The sequence below is a fragment of the Rhamphochromis sp. 'chilingali' genome (assembly GCF_963969265.1).
Source record: "Rhamphochromis sp. 'chilingali' genome assembly, chromosome: 9".
Classification (NCBI taxonomy): Eukaryota; Metazoa; Chordata; class Actinopteri; order Cichliformes; family Cichlidae; genus Rhamphochromis; species Rhamphochromis sp. 'chilingali'.
The window spans coordinates 13,978,833-13,997,571 of record NC_137936.1 but is presented as its reverse complement, the minus strand read 5'-3'; the positions used below and the strand labels follow the sequence as shown (position 1 = coordinate 13,997,571).

Genomic DNA, 18,739 nt, shown 5'->3' with positions numbered 1-18,739 from the left:
GCCCAATGAACTCTGATTAAGTCCGCTCCCTGTTCTGATCTAATACAACCTCTGAGTGATGTAATGGACATGTTTAACGAAGTTAGAGGTAGGGCACGTTGCATCTTCTGCAGCGACGCTGATGGTGAAGAGAGATGCTGAGATAAGAATTCCATTTGGAGCTGGCACTATGTCCCGCATACCCGCTGTTCCCCCCCAGGCGTAAGTGTTTGCCATCTGATGAGATCAGACTGGTAATGTTGTTGGTGTAATCAGTTCAGGCCCGCACAGCCACATGCAAGGCCCTGTTTCCAGAATGCTTGGTCATTCTTTGCAGAGCTGGGCTTTCCTCTAATGGCCTTGAACTTAAAATACTGCAGGCTCTTACACTATGCAGGAAGCAGACATTCTCGAAACATTCAGAAGCAGAATTGCGAGCATTAGCTGTGAGTGAATTCCCACGCATCTTTCTTTTTTCCTCCTCAGCATCATGTTGTACTTCCTGCTGTCTAGGCTTGTATGCTGGAGTATAAATGCACACTGGAATTGCTTTGCCAACAGTTTAATCTCACGTGCTAATACCCCCCCCCCCCCCCCCCCCCCCCCCTCCACCCACACCCAACCAAAAAAACACCAAAACAAATTTTTTTTAAAAACAACACACACCCCACCTTTTTATTTACTCAACTGATTGCGTCGTGGCCCTTGCCTTTTCAAAAATGCCATACATTTGCATAGCAGTACTAATATAATTAGAATTCCCACTGTTTCAGTTTAAGGGTTGCTGAGACTGAAATAGAAAATCACCCGCGGCCATGATTGCTCCTTAATTAAATATTTCCATACGCTCCTTTTCATTCCACAGCCCCCCATTTAATAAAGATAGAGCATACAGTCTGGAAATGAATTAGAGTTTGGGTGTCTGAATAAGGCCACATGAAGCACCTTTTCTTAATATGGTTAATGTGGCTTGGCCAGTGTCTGGATCATTTGTTGTGTGATTGAGGGTGCTCTTTGGAGAAAGAAAATGTATTAAATTTGATAACAAGAAAGGGGCATGGTTTTGTGATGGAGAAAATGGTAGAAGAATAAAGCCAGAAAGGTTTGGAGTAATTATAAAATGAATGGCCCACATAGACTGCCTTGTTTTCTTGTAAACACTCTTGTAAACGCATTAATAGATTTATGTGCACGAGCATTAGTCCCTATGTGTTTTATCAATCCCTCTCAAATTTTGAAGGGATGCAGTAATGATAGAAAAGACTATTCTGGAGGGCCGTTAAATTATTCACCTCCACTTCTTTCAAATGAATCGTGACCAATAAATAACTCATTTTGCCAAGTGCACAAGTGTCAAACGCAGCTCACGAGGAGAGCTGATTGTGTTTAACACTCCAAACTGACCAAGGAGAAGAGAGAGGAGGAAGTCAGTCTATTGTGTTTGGCCACTGCTGCTGCAAAGCTAGCGTATCTCCATTAGCATCTGAATATGAGCGGATTAAATTAGCATTATGAGCGTGGACATACGGGCAGCGTGTCTCCAGCCGCTCAAAGGCTCTGAGTGGCTACAGGCGATGGGGAGTGACAGGAAGGAGCAATAAGGACGCTATCGGGGGGTCGGAAGAAAAGAGCCCACCTCTGGACACTAGAATTGAACGTCCTCAAATTGCCCTGGGTGGGCTTTTTATTAAAAGGGTGTGCACCAAGCCTAAAAGAGAGACCTTGAAATCCTAAGGCAGCTCGTTACAGGGGGTCCTGGTTACTTGGAGGAACCAAAGAGCGAACAGTAGGGGGTTGTCAGACAGGGCCTACTGCTGGCCTTGGGTGGCACGCATAATGGGCGACGCCTTTTATTTCAAAGGGCGTAACCATAAAAGTCACTAAAAGTTGGCAGTAGTTACATGCTGATATTTTGCTCATTATTTCAAAGTCGTTGGTACACTAACAAGGCTGATTTGACATGAATAAAAGAAAAAGGAAAAAAAAACAGATATAAAGGATTATTATCGGGGTTTAGTGACAGATGTGTTAACTGGTGTGAATTACTAACTACACTTTGTACTGCTCACTGTCTGGTTCTAGTTACCTGCTGTGTTAAGTTGGTGTTGTACTGTATTTTGATGAACTCTAATCCAAAAAAGGTATTCATTGACATTAAAAATAGTATTTGTTAGCAAGAGAAGAAACCCTAACAAGCAACGCCATGAGCATGACTAACTTACCTCTCCTTCATTTGTCTTGCACCAGTAATGTCTTCTGGTCTTTTGTCCAGCATTGACAGCCCTTCCTCTTTTTCTTGCAACTTCCTTTGGGACACAGTGTTGAGCTAAAATCCCAGTTCTGCTCTTTGACTCTCAGCACTGTATGGTAACCTTGCGTCGCCTAATCGCTTTCCCTCCATTTGTTGGCAACATTGACAAATCTCCTATTTGCTCTTGTGTGGTATTAAGAGGCCTGTTATTTCCTTAGCTGCACATCTTTTATTCTAAATGGACAGCTTCTGTCAGCACAATGCTAAATTGGTCAATTAAAGAGGCAGTGGGATTGAATTAAGCTCGAGCATCTGATGTTGCTCAAAAGGAGGGGTCTGGGCTAGAAACGATCGCTTAAAACGTGCACCTAACAAACGAGTGGCCCTAATTGATCCAAATGAATCCACATCAGGGTTTGATGGATTCATATATGGGCTCCATCTCAGTGCTCACAAGTTAAGACCCTCATTTTTCATTTGCTGTGGGGAAGGGGAGCTCGCATTTTACACAGGGTTAAAACACACTTGAGAGCTTGTCAGGAGTCATTCAGGCAGAGGCACAAATTTATACCTGGTGGATGAGGCTGAATACGAATCAACCTGCTCGCTTTCCCAGCTTACTTATATTAAATGTAGTATTTTATTGTCTTTCCAATAAACCATATGCTCACACAAAGCTCAGTAGCTGAAATGAGTCACAGAATAATCTCTAACTAAGTTCATGCCGAAGACAAAAGGCTTTAGTAAGCTCTGTAATAAAATGAAACAATTTTATTTGCTAAGTCATAATGGTTACATTAGATTATGCAGTACACATAAATGAGATACCAAGTGGCTAAGCATCTCTCGAGGAGTAAGAGAGCACCAATAGCATGATGCCTTGTAGATAAACTGCTCTTAAACCTGTTTGGCTGTCCCTTACAGGTCCCTTTAGATGGTGGATACAGACTCATAAACGCTTCCCCACTTCCAGCCTAATGTTTCCTCGCTCTCCTGTGAGACCTCTCACCCCCTTTACCCCCCCTCTCCCATCTCTCCCACGATACCTGGCGTCTACATCTCTGTCAGGGAAATCCACCTGCTTTTGATCTCTCTCTCTCTCTCTCTCTTTCCCTCTTTCCTTCCTCTCATCTTTCAGCCTGTCTGTCTGCACCTCGCCTCAGTTAAAGCAGGTGAATTCAAAATCGTGAAGCACTCTTAGTCCCACGGATGAAAGAGGGGTTTAGACAAAGGGGAAGGGGGAGAGGGTGAATGAAAGAGTTGAAAAGAGCGAGAGGGGCAGAAATGGAGTGACAGAAAGAGGTAGATTTTAAAAGACTGACAGAATAAAGGACTGGAGGGAAATGTATACGGAGAGGCCAAGTTTGAGGAAGATTATTGAACATATAGAGGCAGCAAGCAGTGGACAGTTACAAGCAAGTGGGGAGTGATGAATGAGGGAACGAGGGAGGGGGGTACATATGTTAGATAGCTAGCTGGAAGATGGGAAGAATATATGAGAGAGAATATGAAACGGGGTGGCAAAAAACAAGTGGAAAAAGAGGGTTTTGAGGAAAAAAGATTTAAATAGCATTAAAATATTTATTTATATCAATACATTCTTTTTGTATTGGTCAGTGTGGTGTTACCACTGTATTCAAACTATATTATCCCAGCCCTGTTTTACATTTTATTTTCAGTCTGCTGGTTCCCTTTCAGTTGATTCAAATGGTGCAACACATAAGTATGAGATATCATGGCTCCGTGTGTCCTGCTGAAGAAACCTATATTCACGCCTTTAACCTCCTAGGACCTGCCGTCCACATATGTGGACGTCACATTTTGGGTTATTTAGACCAAAATACTAAATTTTGCTCTTCAAGGGCCTGATACCCGCTTACGAGGACATTATACTGCTACTGTTCTATCAAAATTTTAAATGAATATCCTCATATGTGGCTCTGATTTTTCATAAAAACAAAAATAAGGTAAAAAAAAAAAATCTGGTAATTCTTTGTTTTTACATTCATCGGGCCAATCAGCCCAAATATCAAAGAGAAATTAAAAATGCATGCTGTGGAAGAGTTCGGGTCTTAGGAGGTTAAGGTGGACGACCTATGGCGTGCATGTGCACTGCTCCGCCTGCACATATAGCGCGATGTGTCGCTCTGCGCGACATCCTCCCAATACGTCATATGAAAGCCTACAGCTAGCTCTCACAGGCCCAGAAGCACCCATTCCAGGTGTGTTCAATTTTCAGGTGACCACATCGAGTGTTCCCGCTGTATTTTCATTGTCGTGCCCCAATATAGGTGCCTTCAAACAACTGCATGAATGTACATGTTCCTAAGTTCCCAAGCTGCTGCAGGTTAGCTTGGCTGGCTGCTCACAGCTGGCACACTTGCGCCCCTTCACCGTGGGTGGTGCGAGCCGTTGCTATGGGTTACTTTCTGCAGTTCCGGGTCAAGCGGTTTCGTTTCTGCAGAATGATAAAAACTGCTGTTCGCAAGGAGGCTGCAGTGATACTGAAGAGGAAATAAGTGCACTGTTGCAGAAAAGAGCAATACAAGTGGTCTTGAACACTGAGGCAGCTTTTAAATGCAGTTGGCCTGGAAGATTGATTGATTGATCTAAGACGTGCTATTTTTCATGTGGCTATACACCCGAACCACAAGCACTTTCTGAGGTTTGCGTTCGAGGGCGTAGCCTATGAATACCCGGTGCTGCCGTTCGGGTTGTCTCTTGCTCTTTGCAAATGTGCCGAGGCACCATTGGCACCCTTCATAAATAAGGGTCTCAGCATCTTAGCCTATCTAGACGACTGGGCTCTAGTAGCTTGCTCCAAAAAGCAGGCAGAAAACACAGCTATCACACAGTTAGGCATTTGGTTTCTGTTTTCCTGCTACTGTTCACGTTTTTCCCTACAAAGGGGAGGGAAAAAAAGAAATGACATATTGTGACAGACCACACATCCCAAACACAGTCCGTTCCATAAGCGAATTTCATATGCTTAATGAAGAGAGATGACAGAATAAAGAGAAAATAAAATAACATGCAGTCTTCTTCCAGCAAGTTAGATCAGGTTATTGATAGAAACTGATGGACCAGTTTCACTTTTTTCTGTGTCTGTGCCATAACAAATGATGCTGTAAAGCAGTGCAATGACTGAGCCTGAAGTAAGAAGTCAGGTGACCCTGTTAACTTCTTTTCTCTTTTAATCTCTCTCCATTTTAGCTGTCTTTCTTGTGTAAATGGCTCCTTCCCATGCCACTGGTGCAAGTACCGCCACATGTGCACCCAGAATGCCAACGACTGCTCTTTTCAGGAGGGCCGTGTCAACAACTCTGAGGTAAGATTCATTGAGCAGATTAGTGCACATTGCTGTCACTCCACTGCAACATCTTCTGCTGCATGTATATTTGTTATCTATCGATTTGACACATACAGCATCCAGCTTCTACCTTTACTTTCACACCCTCACTGTGGTTTTCTCCTCATATTATCCTGCTTCGTGTGTCTGCTGTCTGTATGTGTGATAGTGGCTTTTGGCACAGTGACAACAGCTTGTGTACTGTGCAGCAATAATTCTGTCGTGGCCCATAAGGCCATAAGCAGGCTTGGATGAATGAATGTCTATGGAAATACTGCCTTGTTCTTACATAGCCAAATGCTGCATTAGCATAAAAGCTAATATCAATCGTGCCTTCTGGCAGCTACAGCAGGCATCATGCAAGGCATAACAAGTGTTTGTCAACTGCTGGAGTATAAACAAGGATATTAGTGATAGATGCAGAGCCGTGTTATGTTTTCAGGGTGGTTTTCTAGTTTCTTTGTCTCACACACACCAAACACAGTCCTGTATATATTAACACACACAGAAAAATGCACTGAAACGCTCATCTCCTCTGTGGACTTGCGCATGTAAATCCACTGCACTCCCAAGTGACTGACAGTCATGCCTGTGCTTTGTCTGATTGATGCTTCACACATACACATATACACGATTCCATCGCCTTATATTGTGGTCTGACTTTCGCTGTTATCTCTACGCAGATTAAAGTCCCCCCTTGTCAGCCAGCCCCAATCACCGGCCTTTATTAATTGGTCGACCTTTATTTACTTTCGTCTTTCTCTTCCCTCAAACCTGAGCTGTGCAGAATCCCAAATGCTAGCAAGTTAAACCGCAGCCTCAGTGCCCGTCCAAAACAAGACACCGACCTAGCCTTCACGGCTCATGGAGCTAACGTTAGCGGATTAGTGCACCCATCTGCAAGGCACAGGGAGAGCGCTGGCTAGCATACTCTGAGCCGAGAGAGGCCAGAGGGGCAACGGATGGATAAACAGGAAAGGCCTGCAGGGATGAAAGGGGGGAAAAAAACAGAGGAAAGCTGGAAGCAAGTAAACATATAAACTCAGTAACACTGGTGAATGATAGGATAATTTTTGTCTGAGGCATAGCATGTGCTAGAGTAAGATTTGGAACTGAATAAGCTTACATGAGTTTATCAGATGTTTGACAGGAAATTAAGTAGCTGGACATTATTTAATGACTAACCGAGCAAGTCTTTTAAAAATAAATCTCAAACTATGAGGATTTCAAATGTTGGCATTTGCTGCGTATAAAGAGGATGATTATCGGAGTGAGAAAGACAGCAGGAAAACAAAAGGGATAGACAGATCGGCTGACAGTGGCATGTGGACAGAGAGACCTCTCCTGTCACCTCGTCTGCCCAAGAAACCACCGACCACATGCTCCACAAGAGAAACCATCATCTGCACCATCTCTCTCTCTCTCTCTCTCTCTCTCTCTCTCTCTCTCTCTCTCTCTCTCTCTCTCTCTCTCTCTCTCTCTCTCTCACGCACACACAGACGCACACACACATACACACAGCATAAACACACAAGTACTGTTTTGTCTTTTATCCAACCGAAGTATAAACATTCTTACAACAAACACACACACACATGTAGATACATATTCACAAAGTCATTCATCATCCTTCTCTTAGCTGCCTTATCCATTAGTTGCGCTCTCAGTGCCCCAAAAGTACAGCTCTTCCTGTAGGCTAGGCTTATCCTTCTCCTCTCCAGGTCCTTCTCTCTCTACCTCATCTCCACTTTGATGCTCAGTCTCCACATGTTTTTTTTTCTCATCCATTTTTTCTGTGCTAGCTGTACAAAATATACATTGCTTTAAAAAAAAAGGAAAGGACTACAGAGATTTTTACCTCGCTTTCTTATCCACCTCATGGTTTTACCTCTTGGGATTGCATGACATCAGGGATGGGTGTTTGTGTTCAAATATGCTTGCACCCCTAATTTAGACACCCGACAATCCCTTTTTGTTTCGTTTTATGCTCTAGCTTCATCCTGAATACAAAAAGCAGTGTTAAACATAAGAGTGAAATCTGCTCTCCTGATGGCAGGCATTTTACTCAGACCTTTAACACTCTCACACACAGTAGATAGGACTGGATAGGACTCATTTTCAGGCAGATAGAAATCAGATAGAAGCGTTTACACAGGGTTGATGGGAGCCCAGCTGACTCTGTGGTGTAAGTGGAGTTCTACTCACTAGACGGTAGCTGATCACAAGTCGAAGCATGACATAAAACGAATGAAGTTCCCTTTTTTTAACCACTGTTTCAATAAAACAAAAAACAAGCACCATTATTTTAAGTATTTAAAAGAAAATTGAGACAGGTGTACATAAGATTTCTTTTTCTATAACCTTAATTCTCTTCATTTTTTCCCCCTCATCCTATCATCTGACGATTTCTAAATGTTGTTACCATGGCAACCAGAGGATGGGTTTGTTGCCCCCCCCCCCCCCCCACACACACACACACACACACACACACACTTTAGTTTGCGTTCTCACAAAACCAGCACTCCAGTGCTATCTCATCCATCTGTAATTTGTTCCACCAAATTACATTGTGATGGGAGAAAGTAAATAAATAAATAAATAAACAAGTTTAAAGAATGAAAATCCTGCTAAAAGGTTTTGAATAAGCCAACTAAAGAGTGAAAGTGTTGTTCTTTTTTGTGAATGGACTGTGTCAAAAGAGGGAGCAAAGTGAGGCAAAGACAGAGTAAGCAGAGAGGAAATAAATATAATGAGTGACATTTCCAAATCAAATATGCATGAATCAACAATGCTTCCAATGGCACAACAAACAAATCCTCAAATTAAGGAGCATTCGGGCGGAAAATTGCGGGAGAGGAGTAGGAGTTACTTTATTCTAGAAACAAACAAAAAAAAGCTGGAGAGGGAGGAAAGAAGAAGGTCTCCTTGATGAATTATTTCCTGTTTCTTCTAGAGGAATTTTAACTTTCTTTGTCTCCTCTCATTTGTTGAGGAACTTGATTGCTTCCTTTATTTCTCCTCTCCTCTCCTCTCCTCTCCTCTCCTCTCCTCTCCTCTCCTCTCCTCTCCACACCCATGGAAATAAACTGTTATTGTGAGCCTTGATGAGTGCCAGGCAAGGTTAGGGGTGGCTGGGCTCAGGTATGTTAAGACATACTTACGTGTTTATTTTGCTGCAAAGCAAGGCTCAGTCTCACTCGAGCAATCAAGGAGGTGGTTAACTTGATTGAGATTTGTGGGTACGAGGCTGCTGCTTTTTAACCCAAAAGTCTTTTTTTCCCTCATCTAGTAATGTGCGTGAATTTTGGGAAATGTGTGCTTTTATAGTGAGCGTTAGATGAGTAGATCAGTAGTTCTGCCGCACGTGCATGCTAAGTATATAGCTAGAGATAGAAGTGAGTGCTAGTATTCTGTGCCCGTGCAATACTCATTTAATGTATGATCCATTTTGGACACTAAAAATGGAGAAAGGGGGAAAAAATGAAATGGACCAATTCACGAGGCTATTTTCTGTCTGGGAGCTAACCAGCATTGACTTAAATCACTGATCCTGAATAATGCATTCAGTTAGGACCCATAGGTATTTGGACAATAACAGGATTTTTGTAATTTTGACTTTGTATGGCATCAGAGTGAATATGAATGAAGACTCAAGATGTGATGGAAATGCAGACTTTCAGCTTCAATTCAAGAGTTTTAACAAAAGTAGTGCATTAACTGTTGATTGTCAAGCAGGTTTATAGCAGGTGAGTCCTGTTCCCTCATTATTTGAAGATAAGTTGGACAGAAAAAAAATCTGGAGTTGCTTACAATTGTTGAACTTGTTTTTGAGGTGAAGCACCTTCACCACATGTAGTCAAGTTAAGAAGATTCTTGAGGAGGCCGGCATGTCATCATCCAAGTCTACAATCAAGACACACCTTCGTGAATGAAGTGAACTACACAGAGTTTACAACAAGGTGCAAACTGCTGATCACACTCGAGAACAGGAAGGTCGGATTAGATTTTGCCAGAAAACGTGTAAGAGAGCCTGCACTGTTTCTGGATAGGTGAAGCAAAATTTAAGCTGTACCAGTTTTTTTTTTTTTACTGTCCTAAATAAGTGGTTTTCTGTACATCTGCAAGAGAGGTGAGATGAAGAAAATAGGGGTGTGCATGTGGGGTAAATGGTAAGATATTCTATTAACACATATTGATGTGTTTATGTGCTATAAGTGTGGGCACTGTGCATATCGAAACAGAGCAGTGGTGGTAGGAGACACATTAACAAACACTTGAAGCCATTTACTCAAATGTTAGTCTGTGACACACTGACCAGCGATTAAGAAGAGATGCTGCATATCGGCTGTGCAACAATACAGTGACACATTTTCTCAAGTGATGGCTTTTCCTCACACACTCTTAACCAAATACACTTAAAGCATACAGCCTGCTCCCACATTCTTAAACAGCCACAGAAACACATGCTTAATGTTTGTTTTCACGCTCTCTTTTACACACACACAATGGCTGATGGGGTTATTTGTGATGGAGGTGTGAGGCCCCGGACGGTGACATTCTGGCACTCTGTGTTTGCCCTGGCTGGTGCTCAGACACTGAGCAGAACACACACACTAGGCCATAGGCCAAGGCTGCTTGAGGCGCCTTGCCTGGTGCATGGATATATATGCATGTTTGACTATACTGCTTTAGTGTGTGTTTGTGTGTGACTGTCACTGGCTCTTATCAGGACAGAGCACAACCAGCAGCACAGGGCTGCAGGGGTTATATGGGTGAGGTGGAGAAAAGATATCCATCTTTTTCTTTTCTTTCTTTTCTTTTTTTGCTTTGTATCGCTCCATCCTGGTGTATTAATCTGTTAGTAATATCTGTTTTCTCCTCTATGTACACTCCTTTTTTCCCTTTTCTCCCTCCTTTACCCATACTGTTCCTTCATGCAGATCCGTTTGTCTTTCTTTACTTGCTCATCTGTTGCAATACCTAATTTCCCTTTTTATTCTGTTGAATTCCTCTCTCCACCTCGGTGCACCATGTAGCTCATAGCTGAACTTGCATAAACACACCCCCACATGTGAGTTTCTGCTCAGTATGAGGAGACGTGCCTAAGCCATATTTAATAAAATATAAATAATGCTGTGAAGAGGGAGCAAATAAATTAGGAAATGGGTGGAGGTGGAATGCAATATCCCTCATGCAGTTCTCCAAAACAATGCAGCACTTTCAATTGTGCATATATTTCACCAGAGACAAACCAAAGGCAGACTAGAGGTGCTGTAATTGAGACCAGATGCAAACAGAACGAGTAGAGGGGGGAAAATGTAAAGAAACAGAGACAAGGGCAGGGAGTTAAACAGAGAAAGTCTGGCTGTAACGAGCAGCAGATTACATTCAGAGTGACACAATTTATTTTCCAAATGCTCTCCAAAGTTGGAGGGAAGGAAGGGAGAGGGAGGGAAAGACGGGGAACATGGAGAGGAAGTGGAGGCGATGGGCTGAAGTAACCACAGCTTCTTTGCCAGATGGAGCATCGTCAGACCATGACCGTCCAATGTTTAACTCTTGGTTTGGTTTGGTAGCAGTGCACCTTCTTTAGCTTTTCAAACAGCTTCAGTCCTCTAGCTCTTCTGTTTGTTTTTTGTTTTTTTTTTCTTTGTGAGGCTCCCGAGGAAACTTCCAACAGTTAGTAACCGCATTTTGCCCCTCAGGGAAATCAGTGTGAGATTGTATCAGGTGTTTTGGTAGATTCTCTCATACATCCATGGTCATCCAATTCAGCCCTTCATTAAAGTTGCAGCACTCTGCATGTGTGTGTTGTTCTAGTTTTCCTAGTTCCTAGCGTCCTAATCATAGTGTTGGAAATGAGGCTCTGCTCTGGGTGTTACTGTATTTGGACGATTGGTCACATACAGTAAGATCCATACATCCCAGATGCTTAATCTCTGCCTGTCTGTGGCTGTTTTTAGTCGTAACATTCCCAAATCCCAGCTTTTTTTCTTCTTCCCCCTAATGTTCTTTCAGGATCTCTGCTCAAAGCTTCCATTATGACTTCTGCACTGCTTTGCACCATCCATCAGGCTCAGTAGAAGCGGGGAGGCTGGGTGGACTTTCGTGTAGTAGACAACTGCACAAAGACAGTTTTATTCATGGAAGAGGGAGAAGTTTAGCAAATGCAGCTTGTGTTAAGCGAGTATTAATAGCACGTTATTGGTGTATTTGGTTGAAAAGTCTTCATCCTCATACGACATTGAGAAAATGTGAAGAATTCTCTCCTTGATGTAATTCGCCGACAGACGACAAAGCCCACTGATGCTGCAGGTATCACCCCAGCTGTGCTAGCACACCAGCTGCAGCACTGAATACAATACAAGTGAAAGCTAAATGAAGAGTAGGTGTGAAGTAAAGATTCACAGGAATGGACACATAGGCACACTCATAGGAATATGACATGATAGATGCACAGGGGTTTGCAGCACGCGTGGATTAGTGTTTGTCTTTGTGCCAGTGTGTTTCTTTGTGTCAGTCACATGTCCCAGTGGTTCAATTATTCAGGCTGTGTTAAATCTTCATTTCCGCAGCCCTCACAGCCAGCCTGCCTAATGGTGAACACAGATGAATATTGCATTTTCGCCATCAACCCCTGCGTGTGTCAAAGACAGGATAGAAGAAATAAATACAGAGTCACTGAAGGAAGGAGATGTCAGCAGTTGGAGTAGTAACACAGTAAAGTGAGCTGAAGGAAAAGCAAACTCCGAAGTGCAGGCAGATCAGAAAAGGAGAGCGATTGTGATTGAGAAACGCTAACTGCCTGCTGGGATGGAGAGGCATAGAGAAAGAGAGGCAGGAAATAAAATCCGGTAGCGTGCTGAGTCGCCCAGTCTCACAAGACCAGCTAACTGTGTCTGTCATGTTGGGCTTTTCACTGTGCTGTTTTAGTAAAGTGGCTCTCACTGATTTTTATTCCAGCCTCCATTTCATGACACTATTGCACTCCTATAGAAACTCAAGATGGACAGTGATGCACTTACATACAAGCTTCAGAAAGATGGAGAGTTATTTTTTTAACCTTTTGAACCATGACGTTATTTTAAAACACAAAGCTCTATAAATAAAGAATATGTTTATGTATATTAATTTTTTTAATCTCCTAGCTGCTTTTGCATGCCATCCTTACTTCAGCAGCAGGGTTGTTAACCTACCTTTTCTTTGAAAATTGGCCTAAGGGGAGGTTGTTCGCACAGTGCTCTTTGTTCCATTGTTATGGATCTGATTAGAAGCACTGATCAAGTCCTCACCCTTGCTGGCATCAAAATACGTGGGGGGAAATCACATAAAATCATATAAAAACAAAGTGTAGAATTCATGTAGTTTGATTTAAGACTACGATAGTCAGACGTCATTAGATCTGAAGTAAACCTTCACCTTATGCTGCCAGTTTTACATGATTCAGCACATTTTGGGGGTGGAAACATTTCTTTGATGATTTGATTAGTTACATATGTGAGCTAAAAGACAAATGTAATTGTTTTGACTTTTCTCTTTAATTTTGACTGATTTATTAGACTTGTTTTATACTATTTTACCCTTTTAAGGAATGTGCAGAAAGTGTGTTGGTACACTGTTCAGTTCCAAATTTATCAGCGGACCTTTGCACTTTGGATTCTTAATGACCAGCTTCTTTAAGATCATAAATGTGTAAATCATGGTAACAAAGCTGATCAGGGTTAATCATTAAGGGAATCTGCAAACAAAATTAGAAATGAGATAATATTGGTCTGCTCATCCACTTAATCTGGAAAACAAAAGTCAGTTTTAGTCTATCCTTTTGCTGAATTATGGTGCTGTCTTCAGAGAAGAGGCATGAGGCAGGAGACAGGAGAGCGTATCTACCTCTAAAATCAAAGCTTGTCTTTGAAAAGCTGAAAAGCACAAGGTTTGATTGCTGCTGACATATCTGGGTTAGAATGATAACGGGGTGCCAAGCGTCCCCACCCCTCCCCCTCTACTCTATGAAAATCCATAAGGAGAAAAAAAAATAAAGGATGTGCTCTCAAAAAAATATTCACACATTCTTGCTTTTTATTGTTTTATGGCATACTGCGCCATGTGTGTCGAGGGGATAAACTGTGTAGGTTTGGCAGCTTTCTCGTAAGTCAAGGATGAGGGATTAGGAGATGAAATCAACATGTATGTTTGCTTGGGTGTTACATCAAAGCAGTCTGAGTGTGCGTGTGTGTTTGCACAGCATAGGAGGATCATGTATGTAGGTAGGTTCAGTCAAGCATCTGCTCTGTGAGACTTTGATAATCCATGTTGAATTACATTTATATCACACATTCTCTGGCATCTCACTTTAAATTAAACTCTCCATTCTCTGCTCCTTCATTCCTCTGCGCTCATCCCCTTATTTCCCTCTCTCTCAGTCTTCCTCCCTACATCGCTGCTCTGCTAAGAAAGCAGGGCGTGGGCAGACAATCTCATAGTCCCTTTCAAGGTTCAAAGTCCCTTTTCTTCCTCTGCTTCCCTCGCTCCTGCTCTGTTCTACATGTTGCTGCCTTATTAAGTTGTTCCACTCTTTCCCCCACAGTCTCTCTCCCTCCCTCCCCCCCACAGTAGGTGTCTGTCTGGTCACAGAACATCTTTCTGGTTTCTGCCTGCTAATAAGCTCGCATCAACTTTGTGTGCACACGTGCTTCCGCATATGAACCACACCCTGCAGCTTATGGAGATGTTCCGTTTTATTCACTTTTAATAATACTTGCACCTCTGGGTGTCATATATTACATGTGTTGTAGTAATTGTATCATTGTGTACTTAATGGCTTGTAGATTTAAGGCTTAATATGCCTGTGCACTCTCCTTCTGGTCTTTATATTCAGACCTAATGGATCTCATGTTTTTTCCTTACTAGTATGAGTCCAAAGTCCAAAACTAGTACATGCACAAAGACACTCTCTCTCTCTCTCTCTCTCTCTCACTCACTCACTCACTCACACACACACACACACACACACACACACACACACACACACACACACACACACACACACACACACACACACACACACACACACACACACACATTTAAAGAAGCACATGGCTGCAAGCCAGCTGCTACACAGAAGACAAGGGAGCAAGAGACTATGTGGTCCTTGAAATGACAATATGATGTATGACATGTCATGGCATGGTGTTACGTGGCTTACATCAATTAAGGAATGAGCTTCAATTAACAATGTGGTTTAAATTCCCCCAAATCTCATTTAAAGCTGTTTCTTAAACCTGAAAACCATTCATATGTCTTTAAATGATCAGTTATTAAGCATTAAACAATTCATGTAGATGAAAAGAACAATGTAGTCTAATCAGTAACCACCGCAGTATATTATAGTACTGTTATCACATTTCCACCCGTAGAATCTTTTGTAAGTGATTCTGTTGTTGATTTGGCGTCATCGTACTGCACTGTTGATGTTTAATTTTACCACCTGTGTTCTGTTTTGTGTCTGGGTATTTATCTTTCTGGAACATAACGATGCTGTATGGCTGTATATGATCTTTGGTGGCACAGATATTAAAACGCTGAAATTCCAGCTGCAAATACAGTTAAACGGATAATATAACAATGTGACTGTGGTTTATGTTTTAATTATTCAGCATTACGTATTAGTTGACTGGAGGTGGGTGGCCCTCAACAAAGGTTACTTGTTTAAGATGTTAACCTTCAGTTTTAATGGTGCAATTTTCACACTGCTAAAATGTGTGATCCACCCAGTGCTATTTATTAATGTATAGTGGATTGAACTAAAGGATAAATGGGACTCTGAAGTTCAAGGCTGCAGCTCTTTGGTTTGCGATGTGAGACCTCTGTCAGAAACCCTGGGGGCCATGTCGACAGCCGGCAGGGGGGTGGGCGTCCAACACTCTCCATATACCCTTTTGTCTGCCCCCCTCGTGACTGACACACATGGACACACTTACATGCACACATACACACTGTCCCTGTTATTGTACCAGTGTGCCCCCCCTCAGCTCCTGTGTGACCATCTATGCCATCTCATCTCTCCCCCGGGTTCCCCATATCGCTTTACTTCATAATTTAGCGTGTTATTTTTTCTCCTCCCTGATCTATAGTCCCCACATCACAGAGGCAGCTAATTAATTATGGATGGATGCAGGGGGTGGGGGCTAAGAGAGACTAGGGGGGGCTTTAAAAAAACGACCAGACATCCACCTCATTACATATGCGCAGTGTTTTTGGAGCTTTATTAATTTATATCTTGTCAGGCTATGCCACAGCCTTCAGAACTCTTTTGGCTTTTTAATACAGTTATTTATTTATATAGCGCCGCACACTGACTTTTGCCTTCATCCTCCCACTCTGCGCTCGCTTTCTTTTTCTCTCCTTTCACACCACCCCGTCGAAGTCTTGATTTTAATCTCTCACCTTCAACATATCTGCATGAACACACAGACATGCGCACTTTCCTGCCGACTGTCTCATTATCTGCTCTTGGCGGATGTTAAAAGGTGTTTTGCTCACCTGCAAGAAGAGATTATCTCCTTTCCCTGCCGAACACTGGTTTTATTAATTTTTTTCTCTCGTATATTTTCTCATTTGGTGTAGTAGACGTAGCGTGTAAATATCAGAGCACTGAAAATGAAGGAATTTATTAGATTGAGCTGGAACTGGAATGGCAGTTTGAGTACTTGCACTCAAAACTTACTTCTGCAGTAGCATTTTTTAATGACCCCGTCTTTATTAAATACAATTAAATTAAATATTACAGTCTATATAATTATATATTCCTTTACTGTAAAAGAGTGGTGGGACTAGCCTCAGGCAGCAAAGCTAACAGGGGCCTTTGAGGGAAAACAAATACAAAGAGGTGAGGAAAGCCCTCCGGCTACTTTAACAGAAGCTGCAGACTTGGACTTCAGCCATCAAAAAACACACACACTTTGCAACATCGACACTCGTTGTTATTCTCAAAAACACAGGTACATGCTCCTAGAGCACAGTCCAGTCAGTGTGGGAGGATTTGACATTGTCATAATTAGTACAGTCAGAAGAAAAGAGTTAAATTTGGCAAAGGGGTTTTCTGTTACACTATCTACATCTGTTGTTTTTAAAAATACTTATAAAGATGTCAGAATGCAAAGACAGTCATCAAAATCTTAAGATTGAGCAGATGTTTTTGTGCTGTGTTCTCTTTTGGAGAAACCATCTGTGGCGCGCATTCCTTCAGGCATCTTTTCCACTTCACGGGCGCATGCGACTTTACCGTGGTTACACTACAGTGAGATTAAGTGATCCTTATGATGAAGCGAGCTGCTGTTCTGTGCAAACAGTTCCTGGTGTGAAGCATTTATGTGTAAAGACGAACTCAAATCAGCCTTCGATCATCTATTGAATAAAATTTGCAAATGCAACATAAAACATGTGTGCAGGTAGGTACAAAAAGACTGCAGATGCTTACATTTTTTACATGTCATATCTAGCCAATAAAGCCACAGTATCCGCCTTCACAGATGAATTGAAGTTCGAGAAGTCAGGAAAAGGAAGGAAATAAAGGTTCAAACGAATCCCCCCCAGTGAAATATTGTTTCGGTGCACCCTGCACTTTGTAGCCCTAATGCAAGCTTTGAACTGTTTTGGCACCTGTCACAAAAACTGATGGAATAGTTTTTCCTTGCAGAGCACTTTCTTCTTTATCCTGCTCTCTTTCCCACAATGTCCTGTTTTTCCTGCCTTCTACCTCCTTTCTCTTTTTCTCCCGGAACTCCTTTCCATTGTGTCTCGAAAGCACCATCAGCTTGTATTTGAACAAAGTACTTAATTGAATTTTCTTCTATTTTTCTGCATTGACACCCTTAAAATGCCCAAAGAGGAAAAAAGTTGTTTATTATTATTATTATTATTATTATTATTATTATATTTTAACCTATTAAATAATTGTTTTGCTTTTTATTAGAATTTAATACAGAAGACTGAAAGAAGCAAAGGGCAGTATAATGACGACTGGTAGAAAAAACGTTCTGCTGACACAAATTCAATAGACGGATAAATAAAACATTGGCTAGCTGCAGCTTGTCCTACAGGCTATGTTAGCTTCTAACACATTGGCTTCTACTAGTTAGCTTTAACAGCAGGATACTGAAACCTTTCCTTTTCTCTCTTGTGGCTCCCTGGACAATGCAAGCCCACGGCTTTTGACATGAGCATTTCTTCCCCCTCTGAAGCAGACTTCAAACCGCATCATCTCTCTCCTCTTTCTCCCGCTCGCTCTGTCTCTACCCTTCCATCAATTTTCAAGTGTTTTCAGATACTCTAGGCAGTTAATTAAGTAGGACATTGTCATGGGGCTTGGGTACATGGTGTGGATGATGCTGGATGAATGTGTGATAAAGAGATCGAAGTGATGCAGAGGGATTCAGGCATTCTTCCTGAATATTTGTCATTTCCTGATTCTTGTATTATTTTTCTTTTTATTTCCTTTTGATCCCTCTTTATTCAGTCTTCATATCCTTTTTTTCTCCTTTCCTTTTTTCCTTTGCTTCTCTTACTACTCAGCTTTCTTTTCCTGATGCTCGCTCCCCAGTTAAACTGGTTCCTCTGGTTCTTGCTGTTTCCTTCATTTATTTCTCTTCTTCTCAACAATCTTTCCTCTCCTTTCTTTCCTCCATTCCCTACTTCACTCCCTCCTTCTACACCATCCATTTTCCCTGCACACCAATCTTCCCCACACCCGCCGCCTTCTTCCTAGTTGATTATACATCAGGTCTTCAGCAACCCGCTTCTTCCTACTATAGTATTCCCCTCTCTCATTATGTGTTGTGCATGTGTTTGTGTGTGATCAGACACACAAGGCCAGGGCTAAGCAGGCTAATGAACAAACTCCAGCATTGTGTTCAGGCCCTGGGGACATGCTGTAGCTTCTAATGTATAATAGCTACAGCTAGAGGAGGGGAAAGAAAAAATCACTGACAGTGAGCCAGCTATCTGCTTAAAGAAACAACAAGAAGTGAAGGAGAGGCTGTGTATTGTGAATATTTTACAAGGATCTGGTCAGTGCTTTCCTTTTCCCTTAGTGTATCTTATTCTTGCCTTTGGACTTGTCAGCGTGAGTGTGTTGCTCTGTAGAGCTGCACTATCTTGCTGGG

General features: G+C 42.1%; 1 protein-coding gene across 4 annotated transcripts in view; it reads left to right on the top strand.

Annotated features, from left to right (window-relative positions):
* Positions 1-18,739, top strand: part of plxna1b (plexin A1b) — a 184,468-nt gene that overhangs the window by 107,255 nt on the left and 58,474 nt on the right. For all 4 annotated transcript variants that reach the window (XM_080892383.1, XM_080892381.1, XM_080892382.1 and 1 more), the window contains exon 9: positions 5,444-5,558. In XM_080892383.1, coding sequence (XP_080748509.1) covers positions 5,444-5,558 — 115 coding nt within the window. The remainder of the gene's footprint in view (positions 1-5,443; positions 5,559-18,739) is intronic.